The 16,095-nt window shown below is 37.2% G+C and overlaps 2 protein-coding genes across 3 annotated transcripts; one reads left to right on the top strand and one right to left on the bottom strand.

Moving 5' to 3' along the window:
• The first annotated feature begins 1,894 nt into the window (after positions 1-1,894).
• Positions 1,895-10,409, top strand: LOC116715607 (germ cell-specific gene 1-like protein). The gene is made up of 6 exons (XM_032556094.1): positions 1,895-3,100; positions 6,378-6,560; positions 6,678-6,725; positions 6,810-6,962; positions 8,134-8,245; positions 8,339-10,409. The coding sequence occupies exons 1-6, from the start codon at positions 2,905-2,907 to the stop codon at positions 8,709-8,711; spliced, it is 1,065 nt and encodes a 354-aa protein (XP_032411985.1). The 5' UTR covers positions 1,895-2,904; the 3' UTR covers positions 8,712-10,409.
• An 88-nt stretch (positions 10,410-10,497) lies between these two features.
• On the bottom strand, positions 10,498-15,449 carry rcvrn2 (recoverin 2). Of its 2 annotated transcripts, none has more exons than XM_032556074.1 (4): positions 15,329-15,449; positions 14,677-15,211; positions 12,885-12,996; positions 10,498-11,069 (listed from the first exon to the last, which is right to left on the bottom strand). In XM_032556074.1, exons 2-4 carry the CDS (start codon positions 15,055-15,057, stop codon positions 10,981-10,983), a joined length of 582 nt encoding a protein of 193 aa, XP_032411965.1. In that variant the 5' UTR covers positions 15,058-15,211; positions 15,329-15,449; the 3' UTR covers positions 10,498-10,980. The 2 variants fall into 2 exon arrangements, with proteins under 2 accessions (XP_032411965.1, XP_032411972.1); XM_032556081.1 differs by having other exon boundaries at positions 14,677-15,133; positions 15,329-15,412.
• Between the last annotated feature and the right edge of the window lie 646 nt (positions 15,450-16,095).

Below are 16,095 nucleotides of genomic sequence, written 5' to 3' on the forward strand. Positions count from 1 at the left end.
ATGAGTCAGGATGCGTATGTGACATAAACTCCAGAGAAAGAGAGTAGATTGGTGATTGGCGTGGAGGCAGATGCTCTGTCTCTCCATCAGTTCACATCTCCGTCCATCCGCTGGACTGGAGGTTTCACAGGAGAGGAGAGTGGAGCTGGGGAGGTAAGGACCAGCGAGGGAAAATAACAGGCGATAAATGAAGAGTGTTACAGAGGCAGTTCACCATGGAGGATTTAAGTTTAAGTTCCTAAGGAGCTTTTTGATCAAGAAATCTTTTACGAGAAGAGTCCAAGAAGTGACGGATTAAGTTTTTTCTTTTCTTATGCCAGGATATTTTGTATCAAGAAGCAAAAAAGAGTTTGGGTAGGTACATTTAACATTAGAGAAATATATATAACTAAATCATTAAGAAATGGCTGTTATAGGCTGTTTTTTGTCTTTGTGGGAGGAGGAGCATCTTAATAATACATTCTAAAAAAATTACACCTATTGGTAGATTTCCCTCAAATTGTATTCAGTTATAAATGCAAAGATAAATTTGATGACGTTTTATCAAGACAAGTAGCCAAGTCTATTTATTTTTCTCACTAATCTTTCTCAAGATGAATGATTTAAAATGATTCACTTTAAATGATAGACATAAAGCTGGAAATAAACTTTTTTTTTGTACTGCTTTTAAGATTTAAGCTGTTACCTAGCATAAGCTCATTTCTTCGTTCAGTCAAGTCACTAAAACTGCATAACTTCTCCACCTGCACATCCTGTAGTTTGTCAACTGTCCTGGTAAAGGAGAGGCCAAGTCCAGTCCTCAATAACTACTATCCTGCAACTTGTGTGTTGAAGCAAGTGGATCCTTGCTTCAACACACATGAATCAAATGGTTTCAGCTCTGCAGAGACCTGCTAACGAATCATTTATTTAATTCTGGTGTACTGGAGCAGGGAAAAGTTTCAGCAAAGCAGCTCTTACGGACTGAACTTGGCCACCCCTGTCCTTGTATGTTACTTTATTTTTAAATGGCCTCTTACCAATTGGACAGGTACTAATACTGCTGGAATATTTTTCACATTTTGCTGCAAACCTTTGTATGTTTTGTTGGGATCTTATGTGAAAAACCCAGAGTAGTGCATAATTGTGAAATGGACCGTGCATGGGGTTCAAAGCTTCTTACATATAAACATTTGAAAAGTATGATGCACTATACTCATGAGTCAATTCGTAGAAGTATACTTTACTGTAATGTAGCTAGAAGTATTTTCTGGTAGATCTATATAAGCTCTGCCCTGCTAGAAACTAAAATTATAACCTGCTACTCTGCAAAATATCTCAAGCTAGATTGGATCTCAAGCATCTGTGAACAGATATTTAGAATCTTGTCCCAGAATTTTAGCTGGATTTATGTCTGGACTTCAACTGGGCCATTCCATAACATGAATATGCTTTAAACTAAGCCACTCCATTCTAGCTCCGTGTAGAGCTGACCTGCTTTAGATGAACCCCTGTCCCTATCTTAAGTCTCCTGCAGCCATTATTGAGTTTTCTTCCAGAACTGCCCAATGAGGACTTGTTCCATTTTTTTGTTTGTTTGTTTTTTGTCTTTTTAACATCTGAACAATATCACCGCGGTTCAGTAGATGTCAGATTTGTGAATAACTGATAGTTGACTTGTCAGCAAATTCTCCAGAGCTCTTGTTGTCAGAGTAAATACGCATTTCAAATTTTATTCATAAATAATTTTGAATAATATATAGTGTTTTCCTTTCATAATTAGGCACAATTATCACATAAAATCCCAATAAGACATATAAAAGCTATATTATGTGATGAAATGTGTAGCTGTGACAGATATAAACATTTCTGCAAGGCACAATAAATGTTTTAAAGTAATGCACTACTTGAAAGGCTTGTGTAACATTTATTGAAGCAGTGTTTTATTTTAGCTGAGCACAGCAGAACTACAACTGCTACAATAAAGCATTAGTAGCTGCTAAGTGTCCCACTGTACATCTTGGACTGTGTTTCAGCCAATGAGATCGTCTTGATTAACGCCGGTAAATTAAATTTTTTTGTTTACCATTTTCTTTTCTTTCCTTTCAGGGGCTGTGGACTGACAGAGAGGCCCTGCTAGAGAGACAACATGGTCACACTAAAATACAACTAACACAAAGAGATTAAAGCAGATTTCCATGGATTATCTCAGGGGGGGTGGGGGTAGGCGTTTAAATCTGTGTCTCATCCATAAAGTCACAAAAAAGAAATATTTTGTAATGTGCCCTGGTGTCTAGTCCTAAAAGTTCAGCTGGAGCCACCTTAGGAGGAATAATGATATTAATGATAGTCAAGTCAGTTTGTAAAATCTTCCCATAAACGAGTAAAGGAGTTTTTTGTGTGTGTGTGAGCTGAAAGAGCATTCATCAAGGATAAATGTTGCCATATGTTGTTAAAGTTTCTTGACAGATAAAGAAGCCTACTTAGCTTGCAGAATGTATTACATAATACTAAAGTCCTCTTTGCCTTTCTGATGATGCCCAGTCACTGATCTAATACCACCTCAGACAGAATTTAAGGTCAGGGGATTTCTGGACATTTCAGTTCCCAAGAAGACCAATAAAAAGTAGTTCTTTCTTTACATATGAATCAGTCTCAGAGTATCTTATCCTGCTGCTGACTCCTTTTTGAAATCACAGATGTTACTATCTAGCTCTGTTGGCTGTGTTTATTCATCTGTGAGATCAGATTTATCATTGCTTCCTGCTTAAAGCTAGCAAATCAACTCTTAAAAACCAAACCAAAGCATCTGCCCCGACCTGTCCGATCTGTTACTGCCTCTCTCCTACTTGCCTTAAATTCCTCTGTGTTGTGTCCACCTTTCGCTGTCCCACCTCCCCTGCCTCCCTCCTCCGTTTCGTGGCCATGCTCGAGCGTCTGTCCCGCCGCTCTCGATCCATGCTTTCTCTGACATTAACCTCTTTGGCTCTGGCCCTGTCCATCCTGGCTCTCTGCACCTCCTACTGGTGTGAGGGCACCCACAAGGTGGTCAAGCCTCTCTGCCTGTCGCCTGTCAAAATGAAGAACTGTGGTCAGAACAACAGTGAGCCTTACACAACAGGTAATAGATGCTACACATATTGTTTTATTGTGTTATTAAATGTAATGTGTGCTGCAGCTTTGATTGATATTTTAGGAATGCAAGCAGTTTTTAACAGATGTTCAAGCAAAACAATTCCGTGACATTTACATAATTTTCCTACTTTAACACAAAAGCAATGGAAACTGATGTAATAACTGTTCCACTAACACTTCATGAATCCTTTAATTAATTTTCTAGTACATATAACACTTCACATTTATGTTTAAATGTTTAAAGGGAATCTATTATGCAAAATTAACTTTTTTTCACATTTTTTTACTTCCATTTGGGTCTCAACTGCTTCTACAAACAACCCAATCATAAGAAAGAAAAAAAAACCATCAGGCTGTTTTTTGGCAATAAGTTAACCTTTTTGGTGTCTTGAAAATGAGCTGTTTCAAAAACCTCCCAACTGTTCAGTTACAGCCCATCACTTAGCAACCCAAGCCTGTCACCTAGCAACCCAAGCCACTCCAGCATGTTTGGTCAGCTGGTTTTACGTCTGTGTGTGCTGCTGGAAAAGGCAAGAGTTCTGCTGTTGGCATATCATTCAGAAGCTTGCTGCATTCTTATTGGTTGTGCAGGAGCCTCTTCTTCTGCTTTTCAAAGATGTACTGTTGTATAGTTGCACATCTGTTTGCACCCATTTTCACGTGTGAGCGTAATCGTTGAGATGGGGGGCGTGGCCAGCAGGAATCTATTTGGATTTAAAGTGACAGATGTTCCTTTCAGAACGAGCTGATCTGAAAGGAGCTCAAAATGAACAGAACTGACCAGAGTGTAATCTCATTAGCTAAGAATGATTTTGTGCAAAAAACTTTGTGTAGCTCATAGTCCCATCCTAAACTGTTCAAATAAGCATAATAAGGCTGTGGAAAATTTTTCCTAGGTGACTAATTAATTACTCTTTATGTTGAGACATGTTAACATGGGCATGTCACACTTTGTTTTTAGCAGAATCTTATTCTTTATACTGAAGATCAAACCTCATGATAATGTTTTTTGCACTGGGCCTTTGTTGCATATTATAGTAATTTAAAAGGTTGAATTCAAAAATCAAAAAAACAACCCAAAAAGTTTCTTCTGTTTGGGTGGTTTTGCCCAAAACACACACTCAAACATAAATCAAGCAATACAGGAATAGACTGATTAAACAGAGGTGGTATTGGTAACAAAATTCATACTAAGTATATAATAAAATTTTCATTTTATGACTTGTTGTTTGCTAAAAATGTCATTCATCCATCTACTGATCAATTTTTTTTTATTGTTCCCATTATTTAGCAATTTGAGATTTTGCAATGGGAAGTGCATTACAAATTAAAGTATAATTATTATTTTTGAATGTCTCTTCAGTCAGGATTCAAATTCAATGAAAGCTTCGGGAAAGAACAGTGCATGTCTGAGTATTTGTGTTAAATGAGATCCTCCGAAAGCTTTTCATAAATGTCTGACCTGGAATTCACCAAAAACTCTCATCTTGAATTTCAGATCAGCTTAATGAGTGGTGATTAACTTTTGATGAATCTTTCTATCTTTAAACCACCTCTGCATAAAAAGCTGTACCTAGAAATAATCCGGATAGATCAGTCCTGTACAGACAGTGATTTTTCTCGTTTTAATCTCTTTTGTCAGAAGGTGAGTTCCAGGGTGGGGTTAATTGGGATTTAGCAAAGGTCTTCGGGTTGTGATGACGCTTTCTAAACATTTCCTTGTCCACTGAGGGCACGATGACGCCGCCTGCTCTCAGTGGTTTGTGTAAAGCTTGATCCACAATGAGATTACTTTGATCACTACTTGTTTTATTTGTGCAGAGATCTGCTTTTATTGACGCACACTGTTATGAAAACTGCTTTAGAAAAGGCACATGGCGCAGTGAAGTATGCATTAACAGGGATGCATGTGATTGTATTGTTCATGGTGATGCTTCTATAAGTTACAGTTGTTATGTTTTCAGGTGTTTCTGTGTTGCTTAGACAAAGTTATTAAGAGGGTTTTTATGGGACTTTGGTTGTTTTTGCAGGTTTTGAGAGGCCTTGTATCCCTGTCCCTTGAGGTATTTTTGGGTACCAATGATGGTTTTAAAAGCTAGCTGGATCCGCATGCTGTGTCGTCATCCCCATCAAAAGGTTGAATTTGTTCCTGATTCAAGGTGGAGTCCACCAAACTGCCCCTTGTTACCAATCTTTTTTGGTAACAAGAGGCCTTCTTCGAGCGGAGGACTTTATTTGCAAACTTTGGAGTCTTGCCTTTGCTTGTAAAAGATGATTTGTTGGTTCTTCAGTCCGTGTCTTTCAATGGGGATCAGAGTGGTTCACAAAAATGTATAAAGTTATCTTAGTCAGAAGTCATGGTTCTTACCTACAAACCTCTTTCTCTGGCTTGTGGTCTCTGCCTTAAGCGAAAAAGTTAAAGTCCGTTGGTGCTATAAATAAATAACACAGCATAACTTCACATTACAAAATAACAAATCCAAGCAGAAGAAAAACTTTCGCTAATCAAATTTGTTTAAAATAAAACCTATACTCAAAGCACGATGTATTAAAGACCTTTACAATAAATGTCTGAACAGTGTAGAGTATTTACAATTTATAGGTGTTTACTGTACTTGTTCTATCTCCAAATGTCCCAGAAGGCTCAGCAAATAGAAAATAACATTCAATGCTTGTGTATAAACAAGACGTCTCACTTTGACATAAGGTATAGGTGTGTCTGTATTTAATTTTTGCTTGTTCTTCATTCACTGAAGGTACTTGGAGTGGGTAGAGTATCCAGATATTTTATTCAAGAGTAGCGATACTTCGTAGTCATTTTACTAAAGTAAAAGTAAAATTACTTTTACTTTTACTTTAAAAAGTAAAAGTAAAAGCTACTCCAAAAAGTTTTTTTTCTCTTTTTAAAGCTATTAAAGTGAATGTAAATTAGTAAATGTAACTAGTTACTACTCACCTCTGTCCAGAACTCACTGGAACAACTTTAAAATCTGTTGTTGCTCGATGTTTTTTTTGAAAGTCTTGCTGAGGAATGAATGTTTTGACTTTTTTAGCATGTCGGTTTTTCTCCATTAGTTAAACTTTCGCATATGTTTACTGTTTATGTGTCCAAATGTAGAGTATGGTCAAGGTAATATGGCCTTTATTTTACTGTGCTGCTCCTAAAAGGTTAGAAAGATAGATTCTCGATGAGGTGCAAAGATTTTATGCTAACAAGGTGCAAAAGTAAACCTAAAAAACTTAATTTGTCTCCTGTCACACAGAGAGCCCCACACAAAACCCTTTCAACCGGACACTGTCTCCAGCCAGAAGAGATGAGCTGGACAAGATCAGACAAAGACAGCTGGCCAATGCTGTACACTATATCTGGGAGACAGGGGAAGACAAGTTTGCCTTCAGATATTTCCATACAGGCTTCTGGGAAAGCTGTGAAAAGCAGAATGATGGTGAGACCAAGATGCACATTTTGACCCTGTCATATTAACTCATCTTGTAGAGAGAAGTGGGTATGTTAGTTGTTAAAGATCTTTATGATCATCTAAATCTGCACATGCTGTTGGCAGGAGAGGTGTGTCGCAGCTTTATCGACTTAACTCCAGGGGAAACACAAGGTGAGCGGTGTTATAAAAATAGATTTTATGCAATATACACTGTTTCATTTAATGCTTCTTTACATCTGTTCCCACATGTTGCAGGTGTGCTTTGGCTGTCGGTTATTTCTGAGTTTACATATATTGGCCTGCTGGGGATGGGCTTCTTACTGATGTGCCTGGAAGTCATGTGCTCCCATAAAGAGATGCACGCACTAAAAATCAATGCCTTCGCAGCTATTTGTACTGTGCTATCAGGTGGGGGTGCAGCTTGGATTACAGCGCCAACCTCAAGTGTTGGCCCCTGGTAAAGATGTGGAAATAATCTTAAAATAAATTCATCTTTTGCTGCAGGAAGATAATCTCACACTGAAAAGTGCAACACTTGAGAACAGGAATTAACAAACACTGACACAAAGCATGAGATGGTTACAAGACAATAGCTACCTATCCATATTTACTCATATATCCCAAGAGATCATGTGAAAAGCTGAAACAACTTCAACTGTGGTAAACAAGCCTAGGTAACGACTTATTTTGTCACCAAGGAATTTAAGGAGGATGGAGGACAGTGAAGGAAGAAAAAGAAACTCCACTTTAGAAAATCACTGCCATCTTAGGGTCACCAAATCTTCTTGACCACTGGACACTATCTACATACCAACTTGATTATTTAGAACACATAATAGGCAAAAACCTCTATTATACTATCACAATTGGTGTTTGATAAAAGCTACTGAATTAGTGCAACAGGCTTTGGTCAAATGAGAGTAAAACTGCTGTTACATTGATTCCTATTTGCCATGTATGGCCTACTGGAGACAGGAAATGAAAGGAATTATGTTTACCATCAAGTTGTGTCACTTTTAGATGTGGGTTTGTCACTTTTGCTGGATTAGGGTTGAGGGTCGTTTGGTACTAAGAGTGTAGAATTTACAGTGTTCTTCTGTGTCTGGATGGGGTACTATACTTTGGTCATGATGTTACTGTTTTGTTAAACTTTTTTTGTCATATTTAAGGATCATCAGGCCACTTAGAGGTGAGATTTTAATGCTATAGAAATGCTCCAAAGTGCTCAAATAATTATTAGCTGAATCTGTTACAAAGTGGGTCAAGCTTTAGCTTTGCTTAATATTTTCTTGATCTGCCATGCTAAGGTGAGATTAAATCAAGTTATTAACGTGTCATTGCTGCGATATTTCAGTTACAGTTGCATTGATCCTTTAGCAGTGGCATACATGTACGATAGAGTATTGCAAAGTTAACAATGAAATGACTGCCTGACAGATTTCTGAAAAACTCAGTCAGAGGTTGTGTTACTGCAATTAAACATGAATTTATTTGGAGGCTTTTTGCACACCTTTTCCATGGGCATTCTAGTGTTTGAACGGTAGTCCTAGTTTTTCATTTTGGTTTGCTTCCTGCATAGGTCTTCTTGGGATGGTAGCACATATGATGTTCACCACAGTATTTCAGATGACAGTCATCGTGGGCCCTAAAGACTGGAGGCCTCAGTCCTGGGATTACGGCTGGTCATTTGCGTATGTTGCTACTAATCAAAAACAGAATTCAAACTCAAAGTTATCAACATGCTCTAAAGTTTTGGTCGCTTATCTTTGAATTGTATTTTTCAGCCTTGCCTGGGTATCCTTTAGCTGCTGCATGGGGGCTGCTGTCGTCACACTCAACTCCTACACGAAGACCATCATTGAGATCCGTCGCAGGCAAAGACTCCGCTTGGACGAAGCAAGAGCTGCTGCTCGGGCCCCGTCATATGACGAAGTGGTTCCAGGAGGAGGGTTGTACTCTGTCAGTGGCCTGCTGCACTGTCCGGATGGGATGATTGATGTGGCATGGGCTCCGAATGGTAGCGTTGTCGGAGTGGGAAATGGGGACGTGCCGACACTGGTTTTAGTGGGAGGCTGTGGCCCAGAGGGGTGTGAGGACTGCGAGCGTGAGAGGGACCAGATGGGAGCGGTCTTGGATCGGATTGATTCACCTTGTTAGGAGGGCCAGCTATTCACATAAACTAAAAAGGGCAAAATAAATAAATAAAACACTGCATTGCTGCAGTGATCAGAGATGCTGGTTTGCTTTGACTTTTGATTCCTTGGAACACATTTACGAGTCAAAGGTCAAACAAATTGCTAAACAGAAGTGGAAAGTGGGTGTTGAATTGAGTCGCCAACTGATTTAAAATGGAGGCTTCTTGCCTTATGACTTGCACTGAGAGAAACATCCAACCTTCACTTTGCATCAACCTATAATGTCTGCTGTGTGACTGCAAGTAGCAACTGACTGCTTGTTTCCAAGATTCAGGTATATTTGGAGTTTGAAAAGGTCTATCGTTGCGGCAGACCTCTCTCAGTTCTTAAGTTTTGACACAGATATGCTTAATAAGATGGTTAATAAACAAAGAAAAGGTGCTGCAATAGAGGCAGCAACTGAAAAAAGAAATCACTGGAAAATGATGCCACCATAAATATCCCATTTTAATTCTATTAAGTTATTAAGTTCATATTCAAAAAAGACTTAAGTGGGTCTCACAGGCTGTAAATGACGCTCACTCAGTTAACTCATATCAAGACGTGAAGACTTCAAAGCATACATCGCATGCAAATCTGCATGTTATGTGTGTCTGTGCCTGATGATAACAAAGCAAATGTATTTTTCTACATGTAAAAATGTTTAAAATGTTTACCTTACTTTATTGGTTACCATGGACACCCACATATTTGCAGTTCAGTATAGGCAAATTCACATATTCACAAATATTTTGTGGAACGTGACTCAAAATTATTTGTGGAATTAAGTTTTTGCTAACTAAGATATAAAAAAATAGAGCTTGGGAAGATAAAACACCTCAGCACAGTACTACTTGACACACTATTGGATGATGTTTGCAAAGTAGTCAATCCTTGTCGCTGATTGGCTGAACTCCTAAGAGCAAAAACATGGAAGACTGAAAATATTAGTTTTTGTGAACGTGCCAAGATTGTTTTGACTGCGTTTTAAATCATATTTAGGAATATTTGGAGCTTGCACTATTAAAATAGGCGATTATAAGCATTTTAGAGAGGAACTCACAATGGTATATGGAATATCTAATAATTAACCTGAGTTGGACAATAAACTTGATTCTTTTTTTCAGCATCTGCTTTATCTGATGACAAACTTATGTTAAATGATGAACCTTCAACCAAAAGAGCCACCAAATACAGTTTTTTGTGTGAAGATGAGCAGACAGATCCACAGAGATAAAATGATTACAGAGATTTTGGAAAAGTCTGCTCTCATGTTGAACAGAAGATTATGTGTAAACCATTAATCCTGAGTTGGACGGAGCAGAGAAGAGACATGTTGAGGGGACAGAGAGGACCGAGTTGTTGGGGGGTCAGAATGAAAGTTGGAAAGAAATTCTGGCACACTCTTCAAAAAGAGACTGACTGCATGCACTCTGGCCCCAGCTCCACCGTAACGTCAAATAAATCCAGGTTTTGGACATGTGCTTGCAATACTTACTGAGTTTAACAAAAGATTATATAGGCATTAATTCACAGAGCTAGATAAAATGGCCTAAATGTACCTTCAATATCTGTAGGTTACACTTTTGAGATTATCCAGGATTTACTGTTGGGGATTATACAATTGAAAACTAAAAAAAAAAGAAAGGACAAAAAAAAAAAGGAAAGCGTCATTTTTGTCAGCCACAAGAATAATGGTATAAAGTAAGTTTCTGGGTCAAAAAGAAGATTAGTGGAACAGATAAATAAATTGATTTCCAAACAACAGATGTATGAGAAAACCTTTAATTTATTGTTCAGTGAATAAAGTACAACACTTAACAGCTAAAATCTCAATCAAGATATTTCAAGTCTGTAAAAAAAACTACTAACAATTAGATTTTGTATTCCTAACATGTTGTTCTGCAGAAAGAATTTTTTTTAAATACTTTTAAAATTCACCAGTAGTACAATATAACCGATGCATACTGCTATTTTAAGTGCATTAGTTTATATGTAGTTATGATGTTTTTGGGGGACTGTAAGAACTATTCCATAATTTGCTTCTACTAGGTTCTGTTATATTGACATTTATTCACAAACAGTAAAACAACAAAAAATCAAAAACTTTCTTTAAAGTTACAACGGAGCAGAAATTAGTATTTACACAGATGGACGAGTGAAGTGAACGACGGCATCTGATGTGAGGAGGAGAAAACGTACAGGAGCTTCAGGAGTGAAAGACAGGAAGAGAGGGAAAAGTCGGAAGGACTTCATTGTTTAGGGGGTTCGTACTGAATGAGACGCATTGCATTCTCGTTTTCAATCACTCCCTTGATAAACTCTCCTTCAGCCAGTCGCTCTGTGATGGAGTGAAAAAGAACATTAAAGAAAACACTGAACAGATCAATAAAAGAGAAGCACAGAAAAGGTTGAATAAAGACTCTATAAATCCGCTCTTATCTCTTGCATTTGTCAGAGAGACAGTTGCATGCAATGATAGTGTCACTTAAGGTTTTGCATGACTAAGGGATTTTACACACAGTGAAATGAAGGTTTTATGGTTTAAGTGTGGATGTTCTCCAAGTGGATCTACGTCAGGTTATTTTCATTTATTTTAAATAATAAATTGAAGAGTTTTGTTTTTGTTTTACATCAGTTTAAGAAACCAAGTATTCCTAAAACTGTATATGTTTTCAATTATAGAATATCTTTAATTTTTATGCAAAATAAATCTTCCAGAAAGCTGAACAAGAAGAGTGTTTTAAATCACTTTTGGTTTAACATGTTTTACTTCATATACATATAACTCGACGACTCAAGCAACTAAGTTTTAAGAGCAAAAATAAATCTGCTCTTATTCTAAAAACAGATATATCTTAATTAGAATCCAAAAAAGGTAAAATAAACATCAAGTTCAGTTTAAAAATAAATCCCATATCAAATCTATTTTATATAGAACAAAAATATTTTTTTAGGAATTCAATTTAGAAGATTTTATACAAAATATCCAAAATATTTCGTATGACATAAATATATTATAAAAAACATAAAAGTATTAGTTGTAAATGTACAAATATTACAAACTAATTAAAGTTTGAAATAAGTCATAAAATGTATTTCTAACAATCAGAAAAAAATATTTTTATTTGTAACATTGATTTTCTGTGCAGTAAAGCCTTTTAAATCTATGAATAATATTATTTAAATAATAATATTTGACTAATTTGTTTAGTTTGTTTTCCCCTACTTTAGACCACAGAACAATTATATGTAGCTAATATAAGTGCAGCAAAGTCCTACTAAGCATAACATGTTTCAAAGCAGTCCAACTACAAAAATTGTAACTGTGATGTAAAAGACAAACTGTTTTATAACATATTTGTCAAATAATCTAGTTTAAGAAAAACTTTTAAAATGACACGCTGCAGGGGCCTTAGTTATATGTGTAAGAATCCAAAATGTGATGAAATATATAACAGGTTTCAACCCTCCTGAAGACTTACTTGCACCAAAAAAGTGCAAAAATGTAAATAGTTTTTAATCTTACATATTTATGTAATTTTAAAACACAGTTCACATCAAAAAACTATTTTTGATGTGAACTTTTTTGGAGATTGTTAATTATTTATTGTTTGTTTTTTGCTTTTAATTCAATACATTTTGGGGAAACATGAATGTAGATAATACTTAAAGGCAAATAAAATTGTAATTTTTAAAATAATTATAACAGAACAACATAGTGCTAAAATCTTTTGTTTTTCAACAAAATCCTCACAAGTAGACATTTTGCAAATTTTGTTTTTATTACTTTAAGGGAATTAGTTCAGTTATAAGTTCAATTCAGAAATTCAGATTTATTTAGAAAAAAATGTTGATCAAAGTAACATTTTCTTTGTCACTAAATTCTTACAGTTTTATTTAAAATATACTGAAGCTGACTTAAACAGAAAATCATAATTATTTTAGATGGACAGTTTTTAATTTAATGTCACAGTAAAAAGAATATATAAAAGATTACAAATGTGTTTGAATATGGAGCAAAAACTGTGAACGATTAACTAAATATATGAAGGTAAAAATAAAATTTGGAGATTTTTATTCATAAAAATGCCCCAGTGATGCCCTTGCTGTACATTGCAGGGGTAGAATGTGGTGTTCGTGTGAAGCCTCTCACCATTGTCTTTCTTGTCAAAGTAAGCCCACAGCTTGTTGGCTCTCTTCTCGGGTGTGTTCTCATCCTCTGGTAGCTTCTTCTGCTCGTCCTCGGGAATCAGCTTAAAGATGGCCTGAGAGGCGGGGGTTGGGTGGAGAAAAAGAAAAAGAGGATAAAAGTACTGCCACACTCCTTCTCAGCTGCTCTGAACATGCACAAATCACAGAAATGAATGAATGAAGATGCAAGTCAAGTTGTGAACACTTTAGAAAACTAAATGAATCGACATTGTTTGTGTGTGCTGTGAATTTGAGCCTTTGGTTTCAAATTTCCCCTACAGCAGATATTCTGGAAAGATTTCAATAAAAACAAAAGTTTGCAGCTTATGTCAAAATAATGACAAGTCCTCAACTGAAGAGAGCAAGCCAGTCAATCTGCAATGAGCCACTTAGAGTAAAGGGGGCTGAAAAAGACTAAAACTCTGTGTACTTCAGGTTCAGGCCTTTAAATGTGTGTCCCACTTAGAAAAGATGCTCTCATCTCCCAACATTTAAGACACATAGATTAACATGGATTAGTGCCAAGACTCAATCTGCCAACCAAAGGACCATGAAGTCAACTCTTTCTCTTACTTCACTTTACATCAGCCTCGCTGCACTGATCATGTGGTCTCCATAGTGCAAATAGTGTAGTTAGACATGGCTATCTATTCATAATCTTGTTATCTCCGTCTAGATAACAAGGTTGTGAGGATGCAGTCATTTATAAACATAGAAAGGAGCTGTGCCAAAGCGGCTTATCAAGCTCTAATAAAGTCTGCTGTTTATGTCATTTATTCTGCCCAGATGAGGCATTTGTTTCATCTTTAACTTCAAATCTAAATTTAAAAATATGTTCTGTAAAATGGCATATAGTTTTTACAAGACAAGTTTTTTTTTAAATTCAAGACAGACTTGAAAATAATCTGTTGCTCAAGGCTACTTCTTAGTTTTGTTAATAATTTCGTTAAGTTTCTTTGAGTCTTGCAAAAGTTTTAAAATGCAGCTATTTCACATAGTGACCGTAAACATGACTCTTTGTTGGACTGAAGCCAGTTGGCCAGGAAATAAATCCCATTACAATTCAAGCTGGATTCTCTGCTGATCTTCCTAAACCTCTTACAAATCTGTATCATTTGTCTTAAAACAGAATATGCAGACTGATGCTACGTAAACAATGTGTGGTATTTAGCTTGGTGCAGCAGAGTCCAACACCTGTCAAGTAAAAGATTAGACCAAAGATGATTGATAGTCTCCCTATCAGAGGTAGAGCTCGAAAACAGCCCCCTTGCTACTGTCTGCCTCTGCCTCTACTGTCTGACAGCTAAACCAATAATCAGAGAGATTATCAGGAGGTCAAAATGACAGGCTAATTGGAATGACAATCAAGACTGAGACCTACATGCGATGACAAGGGTTGATTATCTCCATTTATAGGCAACAACAGCTACGATGGAACAAACAGAAGACAAGCAAAATGAGAAAACCCAAGCCATATGCTGCTCAAAGTTTACATTTAACAAGCTCATAGTACAAAATGTTAATCTCATAAGTCTCACAATCACAAGACTAATGCAAAACTGTTGAGTTGGATTACATAATGCCAGCTAATACACATAAAACTCACAATTTGAGAGTTGTTTAATAATTAGTGTGAGAGAAAAGTAAACAGGGAGCCATGTTTTCTCATGCACACAATCTCTAAGTGAAGCCAGCCTTCCTACTTCATCGACCCTTTCACCTCTGTTTCTTCTATTCTCTAAAGCTGACCTCACCTGGCAGATTTCCTTCACCTCCGACTTGTTTATGTACCCATTTTTGTCCACGTCGAACAAAGAGAAGGCCCACTCAAGTTTCCTGGTGGTCTTCCCGCTGGAGGTCATGTGCAGGGCAATGATATACTCCTTGAAGTCTAATGTGCCGTCGTCGTTGGTGTCGAAGGAACGGAACACATGCCGTGCGTAGCACTTGGCATCGGTTTCGGGGAAGAACCGGGTGTAGATCTCCTCAAACTCCTCCGGCGTGATGCGCCCCGTGGGACACTGCTTCTGAAAGTTCTCATACCACTGGCAGATTTCCATCTCAGTGAATTTGGTGGTGAGCTTGAGATCCTCCAGGATCTCCTTCGATATCGCGCTGCTGGTGGCATTTCCCATGGCAGTTGCTTTCAGAGTCTTGGTCAGCTGTCAGTTTTGTGCTTCTTCTCTCAGTCCTTCAGATGCTTTTTCTCTCCTGTTCAAAGAAACTGTCTTGAAATATGTTTTTTCTCACTTGTTTGAGTTTTCTTGATGTCAAATGCCAAACAGAGTCCTGCAAGACATTGTAGATATGTCATATGTTACATGTCAAACACAGAAGTTATTTACAATTTTATCTACTTTATAAGTACCATTATGGTGTTGATCGAAGCTGCATAGAAAGTCTTACCTGGGGTTTGTGTGAGCAGCAGATAATGGCTGAACAACTGACTGTTTGTCTCGACTGCCGAACTGTAAGAGATAAGGATGGTGAAGGGAAACACCCCTCCAGGAGGTGACTAGGTTAATTCTGTTAATGCGGGATTTAAAGTGGATGAGTGTTTGACCAAAATGAACCCACTATCCTAATGATCTCTGTTAGATCTGGAAATCTAGAAGGATCTACAACATCCACAAGAGTTCAAAGTGATGCCATGTGTTACTGCACCCAAGACGTTACTTAACAGGCCAAGGTATCGTCTTGTTGTTGCAAAGAAGTTGGATGTTTTGACATGTCTGGCACATAATATCATTAAGAGATCTAGAGAATAAAAAGGAACTTAATGACACAGGGTTCGAGGCTGAAAACCAATGCTAAATGGCTGTTGATTTGTGGATGTTACAGCAGGATCTCTGCATTTTCTGGTTTTGTGCCATAGAATAGCAAAACCAGTAAATGAGTGTAGACCAGAACTCCCAACCCAGCCTGAATGCCTCAATACCCACAATCAAGGCTCACATCACCAACCACATTTTCATGGACTGTTTTCTAGTTTACCTACTTCATTTTGTATTGACAGCATGAGCTCAGAACTACTCCTGAACATTATTGTTAGTGAACAGCGCTTTGTACCATCAGATCATTTCTAAATGTATGCATTTTGGCAATGCGAATGGAGAAATATTTACAGCATAAACAAGATACAGAAAAGCAGCTGGTCTCTAATTAGACTGAGG

This window comes from Xiphophorus hellerii, chromosome 3, assembly GCF_003331165.1.
Source record: "Xiphophorus hellerii strain 12219 chromosome 3, Xiphophorus_hellerii-4.1, whole genome shotgun sequence".
Classification (NCBI taxonomy): Eukaryota; Metazoa; Chordata; class Actinopteri; order Cyprinodontiformes; family Poeciliidae; genus Xiphophorus; species Xiphophorus hellerii.